Genomic DNA, 27,732 nt, shown 5'->3' on the forward strand with positions numbered 1-27,732 from the left:
GTTACGGAAATAGGAAGGATTTTTTGTAAAGTGGTTTGCCATCCTTCAGAGGAGGGTGTAATAAAAGCAGAAAGTTGTGCGGTAACTGAAATTTACTACAGATTTATGGGCAGAATAAATTTTATGTTTAGAAAGGCATGTGCAGATGTATGCCACCAATAGAAACACATGCTGCCCACTGTGGGTGGCTGTGGGCACTCTCATAATCAGCTGGGCATCACCTGAATCTCTCCTGGGTGGTCACCTAAGCACTCAGCTTCCAGAGAACGCTGCCCCTCACATACCTAGCTATGGTCAAAGCATTGGAAATGAGCATTCAGGTTTCTTTCCATTGAGAAGTTAATTGTTTTCAGGTAATTCCTTCCATTTTAAAGGTACTGAAGAAAACAAATGCTTGCTATGGTCTTTCATTTGATGGAAATGAATTCTTCCCTGTTTTGGGAATGATATCACTAAAATCAAGTACGGGCTTGCACATGTTTGCTGTTTTCTTGCAGTGATTTAAGCCCTTGTGTCTGGTTGTGGTTTGTCTCAGTCCACAAATAGATGCCAATTTCTGCAAGCTCTGTTGAGCACATTGTGCAGTTCATGTAGCTTGTATTAATTTTTGCTTGCCAAAAGCAGTTAGATTCTGACAAAGTTGTGCCTAATGTATGAATATAACATTGGAGGTTTAGCATGTTCAAACGTACATATGAAAAGCAGTGATGGATCACTACAGTGAGGTTTGCACAATTACCTTTTGTTAAAAGGATTATGATTTTAACTGACTCTGATCATTGCTGTTAGTTATGAAAAACTAAGTCCATGCTTCCTGAACTATTGAACTTGTCAGGGCTCAGAACAACAATAGCATCCTTTGGTTTAGGTCCTTTACGTGATTAGAGGTCTGTCTGTGACGTGGGGGTTTATCTCTGATTCAGCTCATTGAGAAAAAACAAGATGAGGAAACGATTATGCTGCTTATTCATTTATACATAGAGAAAAACATTTCATGCACTTGTTTTGTTACTAAGTTTTTTTTAGCATTGATCTAAGAGGAGGATTATGGTCAGATCAGGAGAAGACCATTTTTGGTTGCACGATTGGAGAGGGGTGGAGTTGATTTTATAAATAGCTCTTTAAAACTTGTTTTAAATATTAGAAATGGGCTTAAGCCTGACTATTACTCGCATATTTAAGCCAGAAAAACATTCAAAGAAATTTAGCCAAACCTGTCTCTGGTCCAAGTTTTCTAGATAGTCTTCCACAGCTAGCTGAAAACCCCTTTTCACTTATTATTCTGTTTCCACCTCTCCCCTTGCACCATTGGCAGGGGCAGAATATCTCTAATCTTCCAGATTTCTGGGATCCTGGACCTGGATGGCAGAGCTCTTTTGAAGCAGGATGAAGGCAGGGTGATGGGGTCTGACTGTTGCTTGAAACATAAAGCCATTTGTATTTCATGAAAAGTCATAATTGACAAAAATGGTTGCCCATCAAAGCACTTCAGCTGTGCAGTGAAGCGTTTCATGGTTTATTTTCCCCTTGCCATATTTTTGCATATAGAAGTCCAAGGGTCACTAGTATTTGATGTTAAGGTGTAGTTCAGAAACCCAAGAACAGATGAAACTCCTTTTACTGAAACTACCTGTCACTAGATTTCATTATCTCAGAATATTACCATTATATAAAATTTTCTCTCTTCAGCTAGCTTTAAAAAACGTGAATTACTGCCCATAACACAACATTAGTTTCCTTAGCCTGTAACTCAGTCATTAAAACTGCGTGGAAAAAGCCTAATAAGACTTGGTAATTCAAACCAGTGACATTGGTGTGTGCCTTGCAGAATCTTGCTATGCCTTTAGTGCTGCTTAGTTGGTACAGGTTTCTTTCTCAAATTTCTACTTCATAAATGTCAACTTAATTGATCAGTGGCCGTGTTGAAATGTGCTGTATTTTCACACGTGTGTGACGTTAGTACTGGCAAAGAAAGAGGCTACCTTTATCCTGAATGACAAAAGTTATCTCTTAGTTCCAAGAAGAGGGATGGCTTCAGAGCCTGCTTCCTCTCTAGGAACGAGAAGGAAGTTCAGTCCTTAAGCTTTCTGTTAAGAATGCCAGCCAAGACACCAGTTCTGAGCTTTCCTGTCATGGGGACAACTATGCACTGAAAACTAGATTGATCACTGAGATGTTCCCTTTTATGCATTAGAGCTTTTTGTACAGAGTGCAGTTTTAATAGTTGTAATCTCAAAGTAACACGTTCACATGGAATTGTCCCAATAAGAGCATTCCCCGACCAGCACAAGTGACTTTGAATAGCTAAGGAGCAGAAATAAAGAGGTCGTTCAGTTTATATGATATGATTACCTTGTTGCTTTGCGTTATGCAGTTATTGAATCTCAAATTGGTACACAGGAAACCAATAAATGCTTTCCGAAACCTGACCTTGATAACCAAATTACAGTACTCCCTTTTTCTTAATATTACTCCATTGGGGAGGCTTGCATTCAAGTGGAAAGCTAGTGCAGAAACCTTGATGTTAGCGAAACTCTGCTTACTGACATGAATATCTGTTGGATTTGCTGTTAGGTGCATGCCAGATGGATTCTGGATACAGATATATTCAATGAATGGATGAATGAAGAGGATTATGAGGTGGATGAGAACAAGAAGCCAGTGAGTTTTCGCCAGCGAATCTCAATGAAGAATGAAGAGGTATGGCATTTCTCTGTTGATGGGTGACTTATTGACTTAGCATTGTTAAATATGATCTTTACTGCCATGTAAGTCAGACTTCTTGGAAATCAGTGTTGCTAAATTAGGTTCTGTTCTCTCTGGAGCAAATTATGATAAAATCACATGCAAATGCATGTGTATGACACACTTCTGGAAAATGGGTGCACTTGGTCTTTCCCTTTAACATAGAATGTCCTTTTTTCACCCAAAATATAACCGGGGAAGCCTATTTGCTTTTAGTTTTCCTCCCACAAACTTAATTTAGTGTGAAATTGATACAGGAGAAATTTAAAATCTTAATTTCCAAATTTCTTTGACCTGAAGTTCCTTTAGACCATTAATCCATAATCTCATTGTAACTGGGGAAAACACTGAAACCAACTACCTAGAAATTCCTCAGAGATCAAGGTTAAATGCAAACATTCCCCATTGTGAGTGGGCAGAGTACTTTAAACAAGTCAGAAGTTTGCATTTGGACCCTTGGGTTTTGAAAGCCCATTTCCATGACAGCTATGCCATCAGTTAAAGGTAATCGTAGAAATGTAGGGCACTTTTCACATTGCAATGTGGGCATTCTGGAGCTGAAGCTGGTTGCTTGTGTAGTGCCATTGGGCAGTATTTTACTTATACTTTGCTGAGCACAGGGCATGTTGGGAAAGAAGCAGCATGCTTAGTTTTGTTAAGCTGTGGTAGTAGGTACTGATTGACAATTTCACTTTAACAGCCTGTGCGTAGCCCTGAGAGAAGAGACAGGAAGGCAGCAGCAAGTACCAGGAAAAGAAAGCATTCACCTTCCCCTCCTCCCACACCAGTGGAATCCAGAAAAAAGACTGGGAAGAAAGGGTGAGTGTCACGCTCGGACAACTGGAGATGAACATTGCTCAGACTGAAACTAAAGCAGAGGGCTTTTGAAATATTCCTTCATTCGTCCCCCACATCAGTCTGTATTTACAGTTGGAGTGTGAAAATTTTTAACATTGTATATTTCATCACTTTGATCACACCAGGAGAATGTGTTGCTGGCAGAGTGAACAAAATCTGGTGCAGTCAGTTATTCTAAAGCGTTAGAACTCCACCATTGAGATGCAGAGATCATTAACAGTTAAGATTTGTCCACACTATAAAAGTATTCCCGATGTTCCTAGATTGATCTGATTACGCTAGAGCACATCTCTTTTGTAGACAGATGCATGAATAAAGGTTTACTTTACACTTGTAAATTATTGAATTAAACAACCAATTTAAGTTTAATGTTTAAAACATTTTAAATATCTACGAAGAGGAATTTGCTTCTGGATATCTAAAAAGAATTATTAATCCACTTACCTACACTAGTATGACCTTCCTAACGCAGACCAGCTCTTACTGATTATTTGATCTTCAGATTATTTTTATTGGGTTTTTACTCTTCTATGCTCCTTTCATTTATAAAGAAGACCTTAAGGGTTTTCAGAAGGTAAAGGTCTTCATTTGCATTTTATTTTGATTTTTCTGTTAATTTCATTAGCTGTATTCGATCAGGACTCAGTTGAAGTAAAATACTGAAAAATGAACTTGTGAAATGGTGGGAAGCAAGAGATTTAAAGTTAGGCAACTGAGCGGGGAAAAGGATTTTTTTGGCTATCCCCATTTAACTTCACTGAACATTTGGCCAAAAATACTTTGTGCTGTGTTTAATCCAGCCCCACCCCCCAGCTGTGGGATAAGAGATCACGCTCGTTGTGACAAAACCAGAAGAAGTGAGACTTACATTCCAAGTCCAATTTTTAAAAAATTCTTTGTAGATCATCTTCAAACATTTTCATATATAATGCCTTTGGTTTTGGACAACTGATTAATTACATAACTGTATAGGAACATCATCTGTAAATTTCAGATCCTCTTGTACAATTATAAAATGTATAAACATGTTAATAACCTCCTTAATCTTGCTAACAGGAGGCCAATCAAAATGCTATTTTAGCACCTCAAATTATCTGAAATCCAGCTGTGACATCAATGTTGCAAGGCAACAATGTATAAGAAGGACAGTTAGGAAAATTGTCCATTTGAAACTGTGAAATTTAAATGTATAGAGTGTGTTTTTTCTGAGCTGAAATGTGGTTAAGACACAAGAGTTCCATCAGAGCCCCCTAGTAGGAGGCTTAATATCCATTTAAGGAAAAAGCTGCTATCTGCTGTCTCCAGGATTACTTCCTGCATCACGGAGGTGTTTTCGTAGTGGTATCTTCCTGACCCAACACTCTTAACTTGAGAAATTTAGTGGGGTCATGACAAATATAGGATAGCTACAACTTCAAGTTATCACATGCAGAGAATTTGTCTTATCTGTTTTAGACAAGCAGGGCTGTATGGGAAAAGGCGAGGTCAGAAAGAAGAGGATGAGCAAGATGATCTTACCAAGGATATGGAAGACCCAACACCTGTACCGAACATAGAGGAAGTGGTACTTCCCAAAAATGGTAGAGTATTCATACACAAGGAGTTAGCTGCACTGGGTTTTGTGCATGGTAAGCTGCACAGCAGGCATTATATTTGCACTGTATATTTTAGCCACATTTTTGAGGTAGCTTTTTCCTTTTGGTCTTTGTCCATCTGGTATTAATTAGACAAGGCTTTGGAATCTGGCATTCTGCAGAAACCGAGTTTTACCTCATCAGTTTTTTTTCTTGAAGTAAATGTATGAAAAATCAGTGAAGATAGGTAAATAGTAACCTAAATATTAAAGAGCTGTTTGCATCTGAAAATCTATTTCAAGAGCAAAGTGATTATAACTGATGTATCAAGGTAGAAAACTAGGAATAAAACCAAGCAAGGTTGACTTCCAAATCAGAGAGAGAGAGGTTCTGTGGTAAGTAGGATGAAGTTCAATCAGGTCAAGTACAGAGTACTCCACTTACAAAGGTACCAAGAGTTGCACATCCACAAAATGGGAAATGACTATGTGGGAAGGAATACTGTGGATGTGGGCATGGACCATAAGCTAAATCACGGGGGTGGGGGCAATAATTTTTCATGGGGGAGGGTACTCCACCAATTTGGTAATTGGTCAATTACTGCACTCTTCCACAATAATGATAAAGGCGGAGTGGGGCCTGGGATGGTTGAGTGGAGAGGAGAACTTGGCGTAAGGGATGGGTGTACAGGAGGGTATTTGGAATCTAAAAGGGACATTGGGTGCAGAGGGGGGGTGCAGGGGCTGGGAGGCACTATAGGTGAAGGAGAGGATTCTTACATGGAGAAGGGAGTACAGGGTCTGGGAGGGGGGTTGTGACCTGCGCCAGTGGTGCAGGGATTTGGGTTGTGACTAGGGATAGGGAGTTGGGGAGCAAGGTCTGGAAGGGGGCAGTAATCAAGATGGTCATGAATGCTACTCTTAGTGTGCAGAAATTCAACCTTAAACTTCTCACAGCCAGAAGCCAGGAGTGGAAGATGAGTAGATCACTCTACCAATTCCCTCTTCTGTACAGTCCACGGAAGCTCTGGTATAGGCCACTGTTGGAGATAAGATACTGAGCAAGATGGACTATGTTCTGACCCAATATTGCAAGTCTTATGTTCTTAGGTGACTTGCCCATGGTCACACAGCTGGTTGGTGACAAAGCCAGAAACAGAACCCAACTTTGTCTTGTATTATTATCCTGTTTACTAGACGAGGCGGTCTCCTATGGACATTGCAATATCGCTATTAATTAAGTACAGCAGTGGGATAAGGGATAGGCCTTTAGCCTCAGGAGTTAAGCAAAGTGCCATGTATACCTTTGGAAGCCTACTCCTGGAGTTGTTGATTTCTTCTGGATTTTTGGTTTTTTTTTTTAATTTCCTCCTGAAACAAAGCAAATAAGCAGTCATGTAGCACTTTAAATTATTTTGTTAGTCTTTACTAGGTGATGAGCTGCAGTGCGGCAGACCCACTACCTCATATCTGGAGATATCTGAGGAAGTGAGTCTGCCCCATGAAAGCACATTACCTAATAAATTATTTTGTTAGTCTTTAAAGTGCTACATGACTGCTGGTTTGTTTTGTTAGCACGGCTACCTCTGTTACTACCCCTGAAACAAGTATAACCACTTCTAGAGGTCTGATACTACACTTCACAGGCAATTGTTCTGTTGTGTGTTGGTAGTTTATATGCCTATTAATTTGTTTTAAACTTTTGAACTTGAAATACTGTAGGTCAGTTCCTGTGGGAGTAAGGAACATGCAAGTTTGAGGTTGTGTTTAGTGGCTGAGGAGTAAGGATACTGAACACTGTGCACCAGCAGTGAACTTCAGCCGCATCATGGAGAGCCCAGCATATCTGGGTTAATGTTTTTGGGGCTGGACTTTTTCTTGCCGATAAAACAAGGGCATACTAGTGTGGAAGGTAAGACCGGGGTGCTTACTAGAGAACATTGTGAGCTTGTGAGGATTGAATGTAACGTTTTCAATCTTATTTGCTTCCACAGTGAACCCAAAGAAAGACAGTGAAAACACGCCAGTGAAAGGAGGAACGGTAGCAGACCTAGGTAAAAAGAAAACAAAATTACATATTTTTAATTAGTTTAGTCACTCTCATGTAATGGATCCCTGTTTGTGAGGTTGTGGGTTAAAACTTCGTAATATTTTCATATTTAAAAAAAGAAAAACATTATCAAAACAAGATACTTGACATTTTAAAGATGTTTTACCATCTGTGGAGTCCCCATTTGGTATTTACATACAACCTTCTAATGCATGTTTGTGTGATGTAAGTTTTTCTCTTGAAGCCAGACACTTGTAGACTTCCTCTGTACTCTTACTGAACCTAGTTTATAGGGGCAAACCCCTTCTTTCAATGTACTGGCAACCAAAGTGATCCATACCTAGGCACAGCTGGGCTCTAAGCATCAGAAGCATAAATGGCTCGCTTTTTTTCTGAAGGTGCAGGGCTACATATAAGGGACTAGGCCAGCACTGATCAATTATTTTTATCAAGGTCCACATTTCTCAGTCAAGGTCCACATGCCAGAGAAACATTTATCACATGGAAATAAGTAAATTAAAAAAAAATGTAGTCCATTCAAAAGCATCTGGTGATCTAGATTTGTCCTGCAATTCACCTTTTGACTACCTTGAAGTAGGCCAACCAGTAATTAATTGGGGGAGTTTAATTGTCCGTGCTGTTTCTTTCTGCTATTATATCTTTGGCAGCTGAGTGTGTACATTAAGAAGAGATGATTCTTTCGTGATGCACTGTGCGTGTTCCCCTTTCTTGTCACTCTTCCACCCACCCCAAACAAACAAAATCCTGCCCAATTAAATGACTGTGTGTACAAAGGTTTGTAGGTTATATAACTACATTTTATTAGACTTCAGTTCTCTATGCTCTTTGCCTTACAGATGAGCAAGATGAGGAGACAGTGGCTACAGGAGGAAAGGTAACAGCAGCCGTTCAGTTAGAAAAATTCAGGAGTGAATAACCTTCAGTAACTCAGATTGTAACTTGCTCCTAAATTGTGCATACAAATAAATACATCCTTTGCAGGAGTCTTCTGCTTATACGACAGTCTCAATATGGTTTTAAATATATATACCGTGAGGTTACTGCCTACATTTAAAAACAAGTTGAATGTAATCTATGAAGAGTTTGATAAACTTTAGCACATCTTGCTAGGCTTTTAAAAACCCAGAAATGCGCCCTTTGTTATTTAGGCTTGGTCCTGAAGACCTAAGTGCAACAGGAGCTTTACGGCATAGCTACAATGCCATAGGTAGGCTGTTCTAGCATCCCTAGTGTAGACCTTGCTATATCCGTATACACCATCCGTCATCCACTTTGTAATCAGCTTTGGCTTCTAAAATGTTATATAAAGCCTGACTTCACCCTATTTCTCTTCTCCGCCCCTCCTCCCCTTCCTCCACCCCAATGCACAAAATCCCATACTGACATAGTATTCAGTCTCACCATGCCTATTCAACAAGGGCTGCTTCCTCCAGCAGTTAAATTTTTCAACCCGTTCAGCTCACATTTCGTTCTTTAACACTGCTGCCACAGCCCAGTTATCCCCCCTAAAAATCTCAGTAACCTCTCTCAACACAACACAGCTTCCAGTATCCTGCATCAGGCCAGGATTGGAGTGGTGAGTTTCATTTGTCTCAGCAGTCCTCATAACAGGATCCAATAATCAAGGAAGCTGAAACCCCCCTGGTGACACTGTCTGTGCAGCCAAACTTACCTATAAGATGTAGCCATGTCTGTCTGGACTTCTACTGTTGGCTGAAAGGCTTGCTGAGAACACCACTCGCACTCCCCACTCTTTCATCCTTGCTCTGAACCGTGTAATCATTTCTGATCTGCCTGGGGTCATACCTTGCAGTATCATTAGTGCCTGCTTGAATGAGCAGCATTAGTAGTATGCGGAGGATTGTGCAGCCCTCTGACATCTTGGTGGCCAGCTGAGAGTGGTGTTTCATAGGTTAGGACAGGATGAAGTGTGCTTCCCCCCCCCTGCATTCCTCCACAGTGGTGCATCAGCCTCTGAGTTCTAACCACCTGAAAGTATTGCCCAGGATCAGTAGTGCTAACATAGTCTGTCAGGGGGCTTTTCTGTTTCTGATTAGGATGCTCTTTATACAGTGTCTGTTGACAGAGCACATAACTGGGCATGTGGACTTTGCTACAGTGCATCGAAAGTTCCACAGTGTGCTTTGAAATACAGCACAGCAGCAGAGTCCACACTGCCAGTGAGTATGCTATAGCTTAGCTGTGCACTAGATGGTGTGTAGACAAGTCTTCATGCATGCCCCTCCCCCACACACGCACACACTTTTAATGCTTTTGCTGTATTTCTTTTGATTCAGGAAGATGAAGATCCCAACAAAGGTGATCAGAGTCGATCCATCGACCCAGGTGAAGATAATGTCACAGAACAGACCAACCACATCATTATTCCAAGCTATGCATCATGGTTTGACTACAACTGGTAAGGAGAGAATGTGGGAAGAGGATTCAGACTGTTACTCGACTTGTTTCACCACTTTAATAAGTGGGCAGAAATTAATTTAGTTTAGATCTGTCCCCTTCTTGACCGGTATCCAGACTGGAAAATGCACCTTAATATGATTAGAAGTTCTCTGCTTTTAGTCTTGAAGGGCTTGTTGTAGGTTAGAATTGAGTGGGAGAAGTTTGTCTAGCAGCTGTCTTGACCATGCCTTGCTTTGACTGTTGTTACTTGGACTTCTCTAAGGAGTTCCAAGTTTGCCTGTAACCTATAAACCTGGCTGTTAATTTTTCTAGAAATGGGAGATTTTTAACCAGCATCGATTTAAGGTATTGTCTCTGAAAAGGTTACTTATTTATTGCACCTGATCAGTGGGGAAGTCAGCTTGTCATTGAGCTCCCCTTCCATCCTTATGTATAGGAAGTGTTTAGTTTACAATTGTGTAGTCAGAGGTCTAGGGTGAACTAACCAACCCTGGTAGACTTGCACATCCAGGAAATGGTGTATGTGGAAAAGTGAATGTATCTAAAATTGCTGTTTGCTGTGTGAGAATCTGGCCTTCAGTGTTCTACTGAAGAGGCCATCATTTGAGGGGAAGGCTTCTTTGCCTGTTTGCCACATTAGGGTTATGACATTGATGTCTTTGTTGAAATTCTAGGCTGATGCAGCTGTGACAACAAATTCTAATCTATACAAATACACCCTTAATGCAGGGCTCCAAATATTCAGGAAATAATTGTTAGATGTCTTCCCTTAGTTGTTTTTTGATGTTGTTACCATTTGAGTGGCAGACTGTAGGCCACATGCAGCTCATCGGGGTTGCCAGATTTCACTGGCTTCTGTCTCTGTGTGTGTGGGTTTTGTTTTCTTTGGTTTTTCCTACTGGTTTTACTAAGTGACATGCACATGAAGCCAGGTCATATGAAGTGAGCTGATTGCACACAAAATTGACTCAGAGCCGTGCATTCCCTCTGCATCCAGTCAGCACACCACTACAGTTCACCCCATAAATTCTGGGTACATGGGCACAGTTAGCAAAACTACCCTGTGCCAGGACACCATCTTAGTTATGACCATCTTGAAGCCCATTGAGCTTGTGGACAGCCACTTCTTAGCTTAGGTTGCCCATCGCTGTAATTAAGGCACTAACCTGAGACTTGGATACAGAGTTCTGTTTTGCCATGCTGTGATCTTGGGCAAAAGTGCCTACATATGAACATAGAAGAATATTATCCTACCTCACAATGTTGTTATGAGGATAAACTCATTAAAAAAGATTATTAGGTGCTTAAGGAGTCTGGTACTGGAGAGAGAGAATTTCATATTACAATAGCACCCAGTGGCCTCACTCAAGATCAAGATACCATTGCACTGGGGCTTTCAGGCAAAATCCTCATACTCATTTTCAGGTTGCCTCCTAAGAGGATTTTTAAGATTTGTCTGTCTGTAGCAGCAGTAATAATTATCCTAATGGAGTCTCACAGGCAGTTAATCAGTTTGTACAACATGGCTGGCAGAAACTTGGTGCTGCCATTTTCAGGGACCCATACAAAACTTCTCTTTAGATTAGTAGTGCCCCCAAGATACTTAAGGGACGACACGAGCGATGTCTGACATCCAGACAGCAACAGGTTGACCAGTAAGAAATCCCAATGTGTTTTAGACTCTAATGCTACTTATGACTATTACTTCACTTGGCTGATGGATTTAGGGCTATAAAAAAAATTCGAGGTAGAATAACTGGCAACAAAATCAATGCCAGGATTTGCCAGACCAACCAGGCACTAGGATGTCTGAGAGCATGAGTGCTGAGTCAGCACAATATCCAGCAGTCCACTAAACAAAGTGTACTGGCTGTAGTCCCGACCAGTCTCCTTTATGGATGGAAAACCTGGACCCTGTATAGAAAACATATGAAATTATTGGAGCACTTCCTGAGGTCAATACTGCACATTTGATGTCAGGACAGAGTCACAAACCTGGAAGTCTTTGACGGAGCAGGAACCATAAGCACTGAAGCCATGATTCTCAAAGCCTAGCTTCACTGGACAGGGCATGTCATACGAATGGAGGAGTCAGGAATCCCTAAGCAACTCTTCTATGGTGAACTCTCCCAGGGCAAAAGGAATCCAGGTAGGTCTCGTAAGAGGTATAAAGACTGCATGAAGGCCAACATTGCTCATGCAGGATTAAAGCCAAAGCAGCTAGAGCAGCATGCAAAAGACTGAACAGGCTGGCGTGGTCTTGTACGACATGAATATGACAACTTCAGAGAGCAGCGACACATATGCCTGATTGATGCTGATGAGAGGAGAAGAGCAACAACAGCAGCCACACCAACAGAGTCAAGACAATTCCCTTTCCCCTACTTTGAACGCCCATGTCATCCAAGGCTTGGACTCCTCAGCCACATGAAAGTCCACAGCTGATTAGCCTGTGTAAGCTTAAGACGTCGTCGTCAGACACGACGAACTACCAAGAAGAAGAAGAAGAAGCATGACAAGCCCTCTTCCTGATTGGTGTCATTGTATACTACTATTTTGCAACTAATATACACTAGTAGAATGAGTAGCTAGAGGAAGACTTGATAAACAAGGAATGTTTTTTCTCTTCACCAGTACACCGGTGCTCCCCCCACCCTTCAAAATAGCTATATCAAAGTATCATCATAACTGTCCCAATTCCTTAACTTCATACACAGGAGTTGCCATTGTATAAGCTTATTAAAGTAATTTTATGGAGGGAGTCTCTCATTAGCATGCCATTTAAGCATCTTGTGCAAAATGGGGCCAATGTGTTTTATCACTGTCTGAAACTGAAAAGCTGTTTCATAGTTCAGTTGATGGCAAAAGGATTATATCTGGAATAGAGTATTCTTTGCTCCTTTAACACATGTAACCCAGTAACGGTCTCATCCATTAAAGCATGGAGAAACTATCTGGAAAATCAAGGTCCATATAAATCATTTTCTGGCAAGTTTTTTTTGTATTTGAACTTTATATTTTGTAGCCTTTTTCTTACTCTTTTTATTTTGTATGAATTGAACAAAATGAGTGGCCTAGCTTTATGATGATAGATTTCTTGAGAATGTTAGGAATTACCCTAAATTTGAAATGGTTTGGGATCCATTTGCTTTGTAATTTTTTTTCAAGTAACAGATCAACAGACCATAAAGCCACCATTTATGCTTTATCTGGAGGATGAGGGAAACTAACTGTAACCTGTTCACCTTCTACAGTATTTACTAGCAGCCAGTCTTATAAAAGCTGTAGAATGTTGAAGTATTCTTTCATCCCCTTTTAAATTGACATCATACATTTTAAAAAATTGCCCTTTTATTTCCCCCATAATTGTTATAAGTAATTCATTAGATAGACTGAAAGAAATTTGAAAATAAATGTATTTTTTCTTTATCTGTTGAGCTAGTTTTACTTCGTGTTTGATAGCACTTTGTGTATTGTTTGGCTATTTTCACCGTACAGTAAGTCAGTTTCCTCTTTATTTGTGTGCATATTTCTCATGGCACCAGAATTTTTTGGTAAGGAAATAAGATGGTAAAATCCTGTCCTCCAACAGAGTCAGAGTTTAAATTCACTTTTTAAAGTCTGATTACTGCAAATATTTTGAAATATAGCCTTATAAAATTATACTCTTAATTGTTTAGACATTTGCTTGACTTTCAAAATATAGAAAAGCTCATAACTGGTAAGTGCTAGGGGTTTTTTCAGGCAATCATTCCAGTACTGAATAGGCAAGTGCATTCACACACCAAGAAACTTTCTAAACCATTAAAATATAAATGTGTTTTATAGGTTGAAAATCTTGATTAAAACTAGTTAGAGGATATATTTCCACATGCTTTGTTGGGATATTTGGGTGTCTGAGCAACAGTGTGTTTTAAATATTTGCACGTTAGGTGTGCATAGTAAGGGTGTATGAAAGATTTTGAAGGTGTATGCAAGCTGTCAGCAGCTGAATTTTGCATGTTCTCCTCAGTAACCATGTTGATCTTTATACTTCCTTGCAGTATTCATGTTATTGAGCGTCGTGCTCTTCCAGAATTCTTCAATGGGAAAAACAAGTCCAAGACTCCAGAAATGTAAGTACAATATATAGATATACACGTGTTCCCTAGGGAAGCCTAAGCAATACTTTCATTTCCAGAAAAAGTAGTCTTCACATCCACAAGGGTGGACTGATACAGTTTTCTGATGTAAAAAGGCACTGATGTATTCTTAGTATGTCCATTTTTAGGAAATGCCTGTCTGTACAATTAACTTCATTATGATTTAGGTAGAAATTAAGCATATCTAAGTAATATTAAACAGGTTGGATACCTAGGGAAAATATAGCTCATTAATGATTGCAAAGCTTGGTACAGTGTGTTAAGTGCAGCCTAAAATAGTTTCTGAAAAAAGTTTAAGGCTTTTTAAACATACATAACAGAGCAAAACATGAAAAATAGTTTGGTGCCAGTAATCTTTATTTACAGGTGTACAATACCTGAGCACACAACTTTAAACATAGAAGTTCAGTGTTCCACGTATATAACACAGGTGTTCTTAGAGTGACGTCCCTGTTGGTGCTCTGCTCCAGGTGGTGGTGCATGTCCATACTTTTGCTTGGGGAGTTTTAGTAGTAGTGCGTGTACAGGTCGCACGTAAGCAGTGTCTGCCTCCTGGGTTGTCTGCACTTTGTCTTTCGTGCACAAGACCTGGATCTATCAGTTCCTTCTCAGCTGAGATGGAGCTCGCCTTTTCCCTGCATCGATCACCAGTCTCTTCATCACCAAGATCCCTGAAGACCAAAAAAGTCAGTCAGGAAACAACTGTCCTCTTTGCCCCAAAGAGAGGAAGACTGCAGAAAAATGTCTCTGACCAACTTAATGTCATCTGTGCTGTCCACCCCGTGGTTCAGTGACAGCTTTTGGAGCTGAGGGGCAGCAAGTTATCTTCCTCCACCATGGCTCTGTTGACAATACTAAAGGAAACTGCACTGACAACCATTCTGCTAACTATGTTGCTTCCCAGTAGTGCTAATGCAGGGGTCTGCAACCTGCGACTCTGGAGCTGCATTCAGCTCTTAGGGACTTTCAGCTCTTTGTGGCTCCTGACACTATAATTGCAAAAAAAAAAAAAAAAATCCTAATTATTTTCAATAATGGTGAACTTCTGAAAGCTCCGAAATGAAAACTCATATCTAAATAGCAAACGATATGTGATGCCGAAACACTGGGTAATGCCCGCTAGTGTCTTCTAGAGAGAGACACATTTCGGGAGTGAAAGGCAGGATGATAGTGGTACAGACACACACAAAGTGTGAGGAAATAGCATATGTAAAAAGTTTAACATCTTGCAGTAATGGTGTATTGCACTACAAATAGTTGGGTGTGTACTGTTAACATCGGGGTTACAGAAAGTACGGTTTGACATTTTTTATCAAGGATCATCTTGTATTCACATGAATTGCAGCTCTCAAATTGATTTCTTTTACCAAATAGGGGAAAAAATGGCTCTTCTTGCTATTTCGGTTGCCAACCCCTGTCCTAGTACAATGGCACCAGTTCAGATGACACCAGCATGGGCTCCACATGCCACATCCCTGGTACAACTAATGTTAAATTCCGTGGCACCGAAGCTCTATTTCTCACAATTCCTCCCTCATCAGAATATTTATGGCAGTTGGACCTCTGATCACAGTTCACATACACACACAGTGGGCCATTAGGACATGGTCACCCATAAGTGGGCCCACCCATGTCTTCCCTGGGCATGAGCCATATTGGAAACGTTGGAGTGTGGGTCTTCGAGAAGGCAGTACGGCCCATGTGGGGGAGATTTAGATCCTCACCTCCACCCTTGGAACTGTAGCTGCTGAGACAAGGGATGCATTGCTCCCATGCCCCCAACACCTTTGCAAACCACAGTTCATCCTCATCAGATCAGACACTTATGTCCCCCAGCCAAGGTGCTCAAAATTATTCTCTGGGAAGTACCAGAACCCCACGCTAATTAGGGGGTATGTTCCTCATCGCAGGTAGTGTTGCCAATCAATGGGATGATAATGGAACTTTGTGGTAAAATATGGCCAACTCCAGCTACTGTATCTTCAACCTACAAAAATATTCTGTTCCCTCAAAGGGATAGGAGTTTTAATTTACACACCCAAAACCCAGATTGCTGGTAGTGGAAGTGGCCAACTTCAGAGTAAACAGTAATGATGTACCAGAGGGAAAGGAACAGTCCAACTCTCTAGACTCTGAAGGGCAAATGATTGCATGCACATAGACCCACTGGCATCTTTAGAAATATCTGACACAGCAGCTAAGATCCACCACTACAGCTGTGGTCACACAACGGGTCTTGTGTTTTGAATTCCTCATCATTGCCCCAAGAAATAATACAAACTAGTCCAAAGACCTCCCCTCAAGTGAAAATCCTTTTGCAGCCAAACTCCATGTAAGTGTTGCGTGTCATGTGAGATTCCCAAACAACTCTTCAGTCTCTTGATACCTTCCCTAAAAGCGAGACAAAATAGGGACCAGCTGTACCAGAAGAAGAGAAACTCAACATACACACAAATACAAAGAGATCTTAAGAACAGAGACCCCCAACATCATCAGCTGTCTCCACCCAATCTCCTGCATCTAGACAGCAAATTTTAAGGTGAGGTTGGGGGTCCAGAAGATTTCTCCCACATTCCAGTGCTGTCATCTTCCACCTATCTTTTCTGAGACTTTTTCCTATTCTATCTAAAATGGGCTACCATCGCCACACACAAATAGGTCCAAGAGGTCATCCATACAGGCTATACTACCTTCACGGATGAGGGGCTAACATGGAGGTATTTTTAGTGACCATCAGAATTTGAAATGACACATGCTATATACATGTCTAGAATTTCAAATGTCTATAAACTGGCCTCTCTTTCCAGATACCTGGCTTATCGTAACTTCATGATTGATACATATCGCTTAAACCCTCAGGAGTACTTGACCAGCACTGCCTGCAGAAGGAACCTTACTGGGGATGTATGTGCTGTAATGAGGTAAAATCTTAACCCTTGCAACTATTAACCTCAGCTGTAACAATACATTTTATGCAAGCAAAGCTGCTTTATTACCAGTTGTAAGTTACAACTTGTGTGTAGTGAAGTAGAAGACCTGTGCCCTGGGTTCATTAATTAAATTTCTATTAACAGATCATCTTTTCCCTTTCTAGTGCACATCACATTTTATAATATATCCTTTAGAGTAAATACATCAATGCCAGATAAATGCTGTGAGCTCAGCTCAGAGACCAACAAGAGATTGCGTGTTAACTAATAATCATATTCAACTTGACTATGCAATTTTTAGTACGTTTTCAGAATTTCCAGTATGGCACCTCCTGGTGTATTTTGCCAGGTGTGCATCTTGCATCTATATTGTGGTCAATATTTCTACTCCATATATGGAGCATCCCTGATATACAATTGCCCCGAGGCAGATGGTGGAAGCCAACTGATGCATAGTGCTGTACATCCCACTCTTCTCCTTGTCCCCTTCTCCGCCACCCAATCCTCCAAATCTTGTTTATATCAGCCGGCCTAACTTTGTATCTTTTTGCTGAATTGGTTTTCCATTGACCATAATTGAAATGATCCACTCTTAATTTACTGAATGCGGAGAAGTGGGATTGTGAAGGCTGTGTGGAGTATTAATGCAATGTGTTGTGTTCCTCTGTCTGTGACGGACAATTGTAGGTAACTGTAGGACAGCTCACAACATGCATATATATTGGTTGACAGCAAATTAGTTATAATTCCACCCTTGAACTTTCTCCAGGTTATCTTTGCTGCAGCTTCAGATGTGCTTGAGAGTTGGTTTGTTCAGGCTTTAATCATGTAATGCTGTTCCCTAGAGTACATGCCTTTCTGGAGCAGTGGGGTCTAGTTAACTACCAAGTTGATCCGGAAAGCCGTCCTATGGCAATGGGCCCTCCTCCTACTCCTCATTTCAATGTGCTTGCGGATACCCCTTCTGGACTTATGCCTCTCCATCTCCGAGCTCCCCAGGTAAATCCTACAGGTGCTGCCAGTTTGTGCAAGCGTGCATGCCTGCTTAGGTAAGAATAGAGGATAGTGTAATGTAGTTGTAGCCACTGTGTATTTGTAGCTATGGTTTGTGCTGTATCTTATCTGAATACAGGAAGCTCTTTCATATCTGGCAGCCCCGGGACCAGAAGGTTGTTGGATATTCTGAATAATAGAGAGGCATACCTAGCAATGCACACTTGACTTACTGACTTAAACACTTGTACTCTGAGTGGAGCATAGTTCATCTGCAAGTCTCCTCCACTTCACTTTGTCTTAACACAAACTTCTAGCTGACTCCAGGAGCACCCCAGTTGTTGCCCTTCAGGCTCAGTAGATCTTCTCCATGTTGTCTGAGGTCTTTCTCTTCTGCGTTTTCCTTGTGGGTTCCATGTGAGCTTTATGGATTATGCTGAATGATGGTTTTCTGGGAGTGTGGCCTAGCCATCTCCACTTCTTTCTCTTGATTTGAACATCAGGTGGTTCTTGTCCTGCACTGTTCCAAAGCTCCCCACTTGTGACAAAGTCTTGCCATTCAATATGAAGGATATATCTCAGGTACCTGTTTCTGAATGTCTGTAGCTCGTGATTTGAAGAATTTGTAGTATACCAGGACTCTCAGCCATGCAAGAGCACACTCTTAACATTTGTATTGAAGATCAGCAATTTCATCTTTGCAGATATTATTTAACTCCCCATAGGACGAAGAGTCTTGGATGCAGCTGTTGTTTTCCCTATCCTGGCATTGAAATCCTTGTCTGTTCCTCCATCCCTGGCCATACTACTCCCCAAGTAGGTGAACTACTCTACATCTTCCAAGTCATCCCATCCCAGTGTGGTGGTGGTGGTGGTGTTGCAAATGGTTGATCCTTGTTGTCCTTGGTCTTTCTGTTGTTAATGCTCAGTTCAGTCGTGGAGGTAGTTTTGTCTAGTGTTATGGCCTTTTTTTCCATACCACTAAAGAAAAACAAGATTAGCTATTGAGACACAAACAAGTGTGTGCAGTGTGCTTTATTTACCAACAGTGGTACGGTACACGGCAAACTTCCACTTTATTTGCTGTATTTGTTTGTATTTGCTTTCACTATACTCCACTTACGGAAAACATAACTCAAATTTACTTATGGTTAAAATGCCATTTATTTGAGAGTTCTGGATAATAGAATGCCAGACACGAGAGTTCACTATAGTGTGGAAAGCTCCTACATGTTCTGAAAAAAAAAAATGCATCCTTTTCCCACCCCACCCCCTTCGGTCTCTGAGAGATTCTGTGTTTACAGTAAACTCTTTCCTATCTGGCAGTCCCAGGACTGGGAGGTTGTTGGATAGTCAAATTTTCTGGATAATAGAGAGGTGGACCTAGCAATGCATAACACTGGAGGAAAAACAAGATTGGATATTAAGAAATAAAGAAAAGTGTGTGCAGAGTACTTTATTTAGCAACAGCAGTAGTATTGTACACTGTAAACTTACACTGTATTTGCTGTATTTATTTGTACTTACCCTCACTATACTATACGGGAAAACATAACTGAAATATACTTACGGTTAAAATGCCTGTTATCTGAGACTTATGGGTGATAAAATGCCGGATATGAAAGCACTTCCTGTAGTGTTTTCCATGTCTCCAACATGCTGTAGTACTGCTGCACCCACAGCGGCAGCACTCCAAACCCATACTTGCTAGTTTTGTGTGTAAGTAGTGGTGAGCTGGGGGAGAATGCTAGTTCAGTACATGTCTGCAGCAGTTCATCTTTTTGCTAATTAGTACTTTTGTTCAGTCTGGGCTGATTTGGCTACTGCTCTGCTCTCCCATTGCCTTCCTTAATTTCTCTCTCCTATTTTTATTTTGCCTATTTTGTTTTGTTCTTAGGTCCCCGCTGCCCAGCAGATGCTGAGTTTTCCTGAGAAAAACAAAGAAAAGCCTACTGACCTGCAGAACTTCGGACTTCGCACAGACATTTACTCAAAGAAAACCTTGGCAAAGGTAAGTTGTTTGGGTTTTCCTTTCCCTGTGCTTCTGTTGAGCTTCCTTCCTTCATTACACAGTCATTAAATGAGATGTTGCTCTTTCCGCATCCTTGTCCTATGTGTCTTCCACCTGGGACATGATTCTAAACTGTGGCCCCCAAGTGCCTGAATTTTAATTAATTCTAAAAATACAAATCTTTACGCTCCCATCAGCTCATCTTCACTGTCCTTCTCCAAATATTCTGGGAATTCCTACCTCATCATTAGGGCTCTATCAAATTCACGGTCTGTCTTGGTCAATTTCATGGCCAGAGGATTTTAAAAATTGATCAGTTTCATTATTTCAGATGGTTGTATGTAAAATATCATGGTGTTCTAACCAGAGGGTTCCCAACCCAAAGGGGGATCATGGCATAGTTCCCCTTGTTCCTGTGCTGCCTTCGGAGCTGGGATATGAATGTGGCGGCCACAGAGCTTCCTGTAACTGGAAGTGAATCTGCTCTCCACATGCTGCAGGGACCACCCTATTTCTAGCTGGCTCAGGAGGGACAGTACTTGCTTTTTCCCTGCATGGCTCCTCCTGAGAGGAATATCAGACTCATCTCTGAGTACTGTCCCCAGCTACCAGAAGCCCCAAGGCTGGGCTAGAACTGAAGGAAATTCCTGAAAATAGTGGTGGGTCTAATCTGTCAGGCTACCAGGAGTATCCCCGATCCTGGGTCTCCTAGCTGTTAGTTCTAGCCGGTGCCAAGGGTCGTTGGCCAGTTTGAAGGCTCCCACTAAAAATGGACACCGTGACTTCAGTTCTGGAGCTGCTGCAGCACAGAAGTGAGGGTGTGCAGACTCAGGATTACTGCTGAAGATGTCACACTGTTCTAGAGACTTCCACGTGGAGGGTGACTACTAGAAGTCACAGAACAAAACAGTAGGCTTGTAGCACTTCAAAGACTAACAGAATAATTGTTAGGTGATGAGCTTTCGTGGAACTGATCCACTTCAGAGCTAGAAATTCTGTTACAAGTCTTAACACAATTTCCAGATCTGAAGAAGCGGGACTGTCCCATGAAGCTTATCACCTAATAAGTAATATTGTTAGCCTTTAAGGTGCTGAGGGACTGCTTTCTCTGTTTTGATTCATTGAGAGTACGTCCTCATTTCTCTAGAATCTCTTTGACACGTCTTAAACACAATTATAAAAATAGATTTAAAGCTTTGTGACAGTGAGCTTGACAGTGAAGCTGTGCTAAGTACTCATTGAGAGTACAGCAGTTACAGGAAGGGAATCAGTCTTTTTCAATGAGCTTGCATTTCCTTGTCAGTTATCCTTGGAGATCCTTTTTTAACTCCAGTTGTTTTTCTAGTAAGAATCTACCGGAGTCTCTCAATCCTCACATGACTGTTTCCTCTGTACACTTAATTCAGTCCAACCTTCCTACTAAGCAAACGTCGTAATGAAACATACTTTACTCTCCTTCCGCATCTCTTAAAATGCTGTAGTGTAATTTCTACAGGCTGGACAGCTCCATACCTAAACAACAATATGATAAACTAGAGCAGATTGCTGTGTTGAGTGACTAATAGGATGTGGTAGTGGACTAAACCACTACAGCTGCTGCTTTTACAAGAGGTGCTTTTGAGCAAAGTAGTGCTTTGCAAGGATAAGTAATCTATCTTGACTTCTCTCATAGAGTAAGGGAGCCAGCGCTGGAAGGGAATGGACAGAGCAAGAGACGCTGCTGCTACTGGAGGTGAGAACTGATAATGGAGAATGTTGGATACTGAAAGCAATCCAGATTAAAACTTGTGTAATATGTAAGATTAAGATTTTGTCATGAGTCTTTTTAATAAAAGATAATGGATGGGTCTCTGAGAATAAACCCAAATTCATGGGCACTTATAACCTATCCCTGACTTTTACAAAAAGTACCTGGGGGTGGGAGGTGTGGAAGATTTAACAATCCAAGCCCTGACCCCAAGAGTTGACCACCAACTACTGGAGCTGAAATTGGAGAATTCACAAAGGTCTGTTAAAATCAGAGAATCCATGAACGCTCTGATAAAATTGCACCCGTAATAACATGAAAAGTTATCTGGTGATTGTTTCAGTGATTGTGTCCCCCACTTGTGGTGCACATGATCTTTATCACAGAGCATTAGCAGCCATGTCTTGTAGGCCATTCATGCATTGTTGGTTATCTGTTGTGTATTAATTATAGTGATTACTTGAGAATACCCCATTGACACTGAGGTTTGGTAGGTTCTTGTTACAAGTTTAGGTCCAGTAGTACTAAAATTACTAGTCAGTTGGGAACCCTGATGTGCACAGTTGCAACACTCTCACATAGAAAACCCTCCCTGTACTTGTAATAGTTTTATTAACACAGAAAAGTTACAAACACACTAACCCAGCAAGGTAGCTTAGAGGTAACAGAGAATATGTATCTGAGTGTCTACATTCTCACACCAGCCCCTGCAAAGGGACCTGAAATATTATTAGTCGTTCTCATCCTCATCACCATTGATTGTCATCCTGACACATCCCAAGAGTTGTATCAACCAGTGCATGCAGGCTGGGATACAACTTTTATGATGTGTTATGTTGACATGCTGCATGCAGTGCATGTTCAGTAAGGGTTTCTCCCCTTTCCCTTACTATTATTTTCTCACCCTATTAATGTTGCGGTACCCTTCTCCTAGAGCAGGGGTGGGACGCTCACAGTTCAAATCCAGACCACAGCTTGTCTGGATCCGGACCCCGAAGCATGGGGCTCTACCCCATAGCATCTGTCCTGCAGCAGGTTTAGGGCTGCAGAGCCCTGAGCCTTGCGGGCTGGATCAGGCAAGCAGGGCCAGATCCAGACCTTGGGCTCTGGCGCGGGGACAGGAAGCTGCTTGTTGCTGTTCTCCCAGCCAGGGGAAGGGGAGGAGGAGGAGCAGGGGCCTTGGCAGTGCTGCCTGGAAGCTTCATCCCACTGCTCTGATTGACCAGAAGGTAAGCTGCACCCTTGTCACTTAGACCCTGTGCCCCCCTCGACCACTCTTGCTGCACCTCTCATCCAGACCCCCATTCTCTCCCCCTTCCTGCACCCTGACTCCCCACTGTGCTCCTACCCCTTTCCTTCCAGACCCTATACCCAAAACCATCAGGCAACCTTACTCCCAGGCTGGTAGCACCAATGAGGTGGTGCAGAGGCATATGCACTGATATTGGGAGCTCTGCAGGTGCTCTTCACCATTACAGCACTGCAGCTATGAAGGCCATTATCAGGACTATGAGTAGCGGTCTCTGACCTACAAACCTGGGTCCTCACCAGTGTTCCCTGATTTTTTTTTCCCATCCATATGAAGCATAACTTTTATGTGCACAAATGTGAAGGTACACCACCAGTAGAAACACATGCTGCCAACGTTGGGTGTTTGGCTAGTCAGCTGGGCAGCATTTGAATTTTTCCTGGGTGGCCACCCAAGCACTCATCTTACAGGGAACACTGGTCCTCACCCCAGTGCTGATGCTCATTGTGGCAGTGTGGCTCTTGTTCCCACTCCTATTCACCTTCACAGCATCAGTCAGTAAGCATTCAGCGTCAGTCACCAGGATACTGTTGGGGATCTGCTGCAGATCATCGGTGGGATCTTGGAGTTGTCGCCTACATATAGATCTTTCTTGGAACTCAGACAGCAAGACAGCTGGTCAGTCTCCATGTGGTCCTGATACCCTCAGTGTGACACCTCCTTTCCACCCCCTCTTTTATCCTTGGGCTTCAGAGTCGAACCAGGAACCCTACAGTCAGGTCAAGGTTCCCCAGCCATGGTGCTGTGGCTCACTTACACCCCTTGGCACTTCTCACAGCCACAACAATGGCACACAAACCAGTGTCCGTAAGTTTAGACAAACTCCCCACTACCACGTCGCAGCTCTCATAGACCGAGCCTGCTGAACTAGGAAACCACCCCCATATGATCCTACCAGTGGAGAGCTGCTTGGCAGAGCAGCCTACTGAAGTGGCACCCGCCATGCCAGAGGCTGGTTTTACCCATCCCAACAAGATCTGAAACAGTTTTGAGAGTGCACCCAAGGGCTGTACTCTAGTTACAGTCCCCATCCTGACCCTTCCTACTTCTCCAAATGCCGTTCATCCTTTCTTCAGGCTTGGGCATCTCTAACATTGGACTGCTGGGTCCTCAGGATGGTGGCCCTCTTCAGGGACCCCTTCCCGCAAGAGCATGCAGCAGGAGGTGCAGAGCGTGCTAAAAATGGAAGTGGTACAAAAAAGGTTCCCCCAGACCTCAGAGGCAAGGGATCTTTTACTTCAGATATATCCTGATCCATCATCCCTTCCCTGGATTCGAAGGAGTGGTATGCCAACCTAAACTTGAAGAGCACATATTTTCACACAGCAATCTTTGAGAGCCATTGGTGGTTCCTCTGCTTTATGATGGGATTGACACACGGTACTCTAATTAAGAGTACTTCCCTTCAGTCAGGCAACAGCACCAACGGTGTCCAAAAAATGTAGGTCGTTGGTGTCAGTTTACATCAAATGTCAGGGTATCCTCATTCACCAGTATCTCAATGACCGGCTAGTCAGAGGCCACTCCAGGTCTCAGATACAGAATGCCATTGTGGCATTTCTGGGCAGTCTTTCTAGGAATTAACTGCCCTGGAGTAGAAACTCTGTTTGCAAATTTTGCCACCTTTCTGTTTGTTCCCTTTTCTAGATCATTTATGAAATATGTTGAATAGGACACTGTTGCTGCCATTCCTGAATTCATGAGAATATCTTTAGATAATTAACATCCAATAATATGTGATTCGTGCATCTGCATCCCCAGAATTCTAATATGTGCTTATGTGTGTATCTTGCAGTGCAGTCAGGTCTTGAGGCAAACAGAGTTGTAAACATGGTTTCATACTATGAAAGAAATGCCCTTGGAGCGATTGTATATATTTGCAAGTAAAGTGAATGCTGTGAAGTTATGATAGTGTTAAAAGCTTCACAGTTGTGCCACAGGGTATTAGAAGAAACTGCTAACATTTCTTTTGGAAGCATATCTGGTTCTGGAATACAAATTGTTTTTCATATACATATATAGTAACATCTCACCTTCCTTTCTATTACCAGGGGAGACAAGTTAAGAGGTAGCCAGCTAGTCATGTAACTGTATAGGAAAACTGTAGTGTAAGTTAACACTGAGTCTTTAGAGCACAGAACTGTACTTTAATGTGTTCTGGTAGACTTCAGGAAAATTTTCAAGGAATCAGTGCAAGAAGATAGGGTTGGATTGATTCTCTGTAAATAAAATCAGACATATGTTCTGTGTTAGCAAACTTGACCAGGTCTGTATCCTAAAACCAACTGGAGCTATTGACTCACATATTACTGCTTGAATCATCTGTTATGGTTTGCATTACGATAGTGCTTGTGAACCCAGTCTCATAGTCACAGCCTCACTGTGCTAGGTGCTTTGAAAACATAATAAACAAGAGGGTCCCACGCTTTTTCCTTTCGCTCAGGGCAGGATTTTTCTTATTTACTAATGGTTCAGTCTTGGTTTCTGTCTTTGGTAACAAGATGCCACCATTTCCCTTGGGAGACTTTTGCATTGCCTGTGGAGAAGGTTTTCTCCTTAATACCATCCCATTACTTACTGTTGTAGCCTTGTGTACTGTTTTGTAATTTAGGGTTGTAATTTAAAAAAAGAAACTACCCCACACTATTTAAAAGGGCATGCACTAAGAGCCAACATTTCTAGGCAAGAGCGGAAGGACATGTCAGCTGTGCTGTGTGTTAATACAACACAAGAACAATAAAGTGACTGCTGTTTCCAAAAAAAAGGGGGGGGGGAGGAGCAGGGGGGTGTGCATAAACCGGGAATAGAGAGTTCAGTGATCTTGACATAGGGGAGTTAGGAGTTTTGAAACTTTCAGTGGTATAATTGTCCGTGTGTCTTGTGCAATGATGCTTATACCTACTTATTCCTGTTTCATGATCATTAAATAAACTCAATACTATGCTTTTCTGAATTTGTCTGTACTATGGTACTAGTCAAATATAAAGCCTTATATACTTTCCAGAGCTGTGCTGCTTTGTCATGTGAACACGGTATTGCTGAATGCTGTCTTCATCTTCTAGCCATGTCATCACTCATCAGAAACCCTGCTACCAAATTCTGAGATCATAAGGAAAACCATGGACTCTTAATTTCAGCAGTGCCATGGGCTCTATACTTTGACTCTTAATATAGCTGTGGTGAATATTAAATTAATAAGCAAAATTCCTTAAGATAGTCTTCATAGCACCGGAAGTGTGTTTAGTAAAATAGACTTGTATGAAAGCTGAGTGTGGCTTGCATCCCTTGTTAAATATTTATGTAGTACCATATAATAAGCTGGGTTTCTAGAGCAAGAGTAGCTAAGTAGCAACTGATACTGGGCATATGCTGCATTAACATAAGACTCTAATAACGCTAATAACGCCCTGTGTATAAGAAGAGAGATTTCCTTGCTTACGCTATAGGTAAGTGCTTGGTTAGCTTATAATTCAACAAGTTTTTACATTGGCTTAAACAAATTAAAGTTTTCATGCTGGTGGAATAACTTTCAGCCAGCATTCTATTTATAGTTTCTTTAGTGTTAACTTCACTAGCATGGAATTTTATAGTGCCACTAAAATGAAAGAAAAATAATGGAATGACTTGTGTTTAAAAAAAAAAAAAGTGCAAAATTTGGATTGCAAATCCAATATTGTAACACCTCACTGCAGTAAATAGAGTTATGCTTGGTTAAAACTGATCGGGAAGTCTGGTGATCCAGCTATGATCCTTTGATTTATAGTGAAGGGTTCAAAATCTTTATGGTGTCCAAAAATGTCAAGAAAATATCAAACTGAAATAATCCAAATAAACATCACCCCAAATTCAGCAAATGCTTATTAATCAAGGAATGAGCCCCAGTCCATGCTACCGTCACACAATATGTAGTTTAAAGTAACTATTTATTCAATCTTTGTTTTCCTGACTATAAATTAAACAGTAAAGAGAGGATATTAGTTCAAGCTTAAGTGATCCTGCTACACCAACTCAGCTCCATCTAATTAAATCCTCAGGGTAGATTTGGGGAAATTATGTGCAGTAACGTTCCAAAGAAGTCTTAGCCAAAATAATTATTGCTCTACTCTCTAAAGAGTGAGTGACTGGAGGGAGAGAGAAGTCTGCTTCTCCTACTACCCTCATTTGCCATTTTTTTACTTGTATCTCAGGGTAGCGCTGTAAATCTGACATTACCAGAGCCTTTTCAGCTGTTCATAATAAGAGCAGGGGGGGTGAGAGTTAAACCTGAGTTCAACAGAAAAATAATAAGCAGTGAAGTAGAATGGAATGCATCACATTATGCAAAAATGCAGCCAGTCTGTCTTTCTATCATGAATAAAGAAAGGGGTTATAGCCATCAGTAATGAACTAAAATTAGGAGGGGAAAAAAAGTAGAGGAATATAAGGCAATGCTTCTTGATGCTGAAGCTTCTAAATAGCATTCCTATTTTCTTAAGGAAAGTACCAGAAGCCCCAATGCATGTGACTTTTAAAACTGGACTTGACAAAGCACAGGAGAACAGTACCCTAAGGAACAATTCTGTATTGGTGCCTGTAGTATGGCCAAGCAGAACCTCTGATTTTGTCTGTGTCTTTCTCCTTTCCATGGTACCTTGAGGCAGCCTTAGGTTTCAGTGCTAATTGATGAAAATGTCCAAATCTGTAAACTAGCCATTCATGTCGTCCTTGCCTTTCTGGCTCCCAAGGTTATAATGACAGAGCATTTGCTCTCCTCTAGAGTGTTAAGTGGGATTTCTATGTGTGGTATTTGCCAACTAATCCTGCTGCTTGCATTTGGGATACAGCAGTTCACTGAGGGCCATTCTGGAGGTGTCTTTATTACCTCTAGATACAGCAGCTCCAAACTCTGCAAAAGCACCTGACTCAAATTTCAACAAGGCAAAACTAAACCAC

General features: G+C 41.5%; 1 protein-coding gene across 2 annotated transcripts in view; it reads left to right on the forward strand.

Annotated features, from left to right (window-relative positions):
* Window positions 1–27,732, forward strand: part of SMARCC1 (SWI/SNF related BAF chromatin remodeling complex subunit C1) — a 153,155-nt gene that overhangs the window by 45,681 nt on the left and 79,742 nt on the right. For both annotated transcript variants that reach the window (XM_074985235.1, XM_074985236.1), the window contains 11 exons: window positions 2,575–2,700; window positions 3,446–3,564; window positions 5,059–5,183; window positions 7,171–7,230; window positions 8,084–8,121; window positions 9,545–9,666; window positions 13,712–13,783; window positions 16,618–16,731; window positions 17,586–17,739; window positions 19,631–19,744; window positions 21,417–21,476. In XM_074985235.1, coding sequence (XP_074841336.1) covers window positions 2,575–2,700; window positions 3,446–3,564; window positions 5,059–5,183; window positions 7,171–7,230; window positions 8,084–8,121; window positions 9,545–9,666; window positions 13,712–13,783; window positions 16,618–16,731; window positions 17,586–17,739; window positions 19,631–19,744; window positions 21,417–21,476 — 1,104 coding nt within the window. The remainder of the gene's footprint in view (window positions 1–2,574; window positions 2,701–3,445; window positions 3,565–5,058; window positions 5,184–7,170; window positions 7,231–8,083; window positions 8,122–9,544; window positions 9,667–13,711; window positions 13,784–16,617; window positions 16,732–17,585; window positions 17,740–19,630; window positions 19,745–21,416; window positions 21,477–27,732) is intronic.

This window comes from Carettochelys insculpta, chromosome 2 (genome assembly GCF_033958435.1).
Source record: "Carettochelys insculpta isolate YL-2023 chromosome 2, ASM3395843v1, whole genome shotgun sequence".
In the NCBI taxonomy this organism is placed as follows: Eukaryota; Metazoa; Chordata; order Testudines; family Carettochelyidae; genus Carettochelys; species Carettochelys insculpta.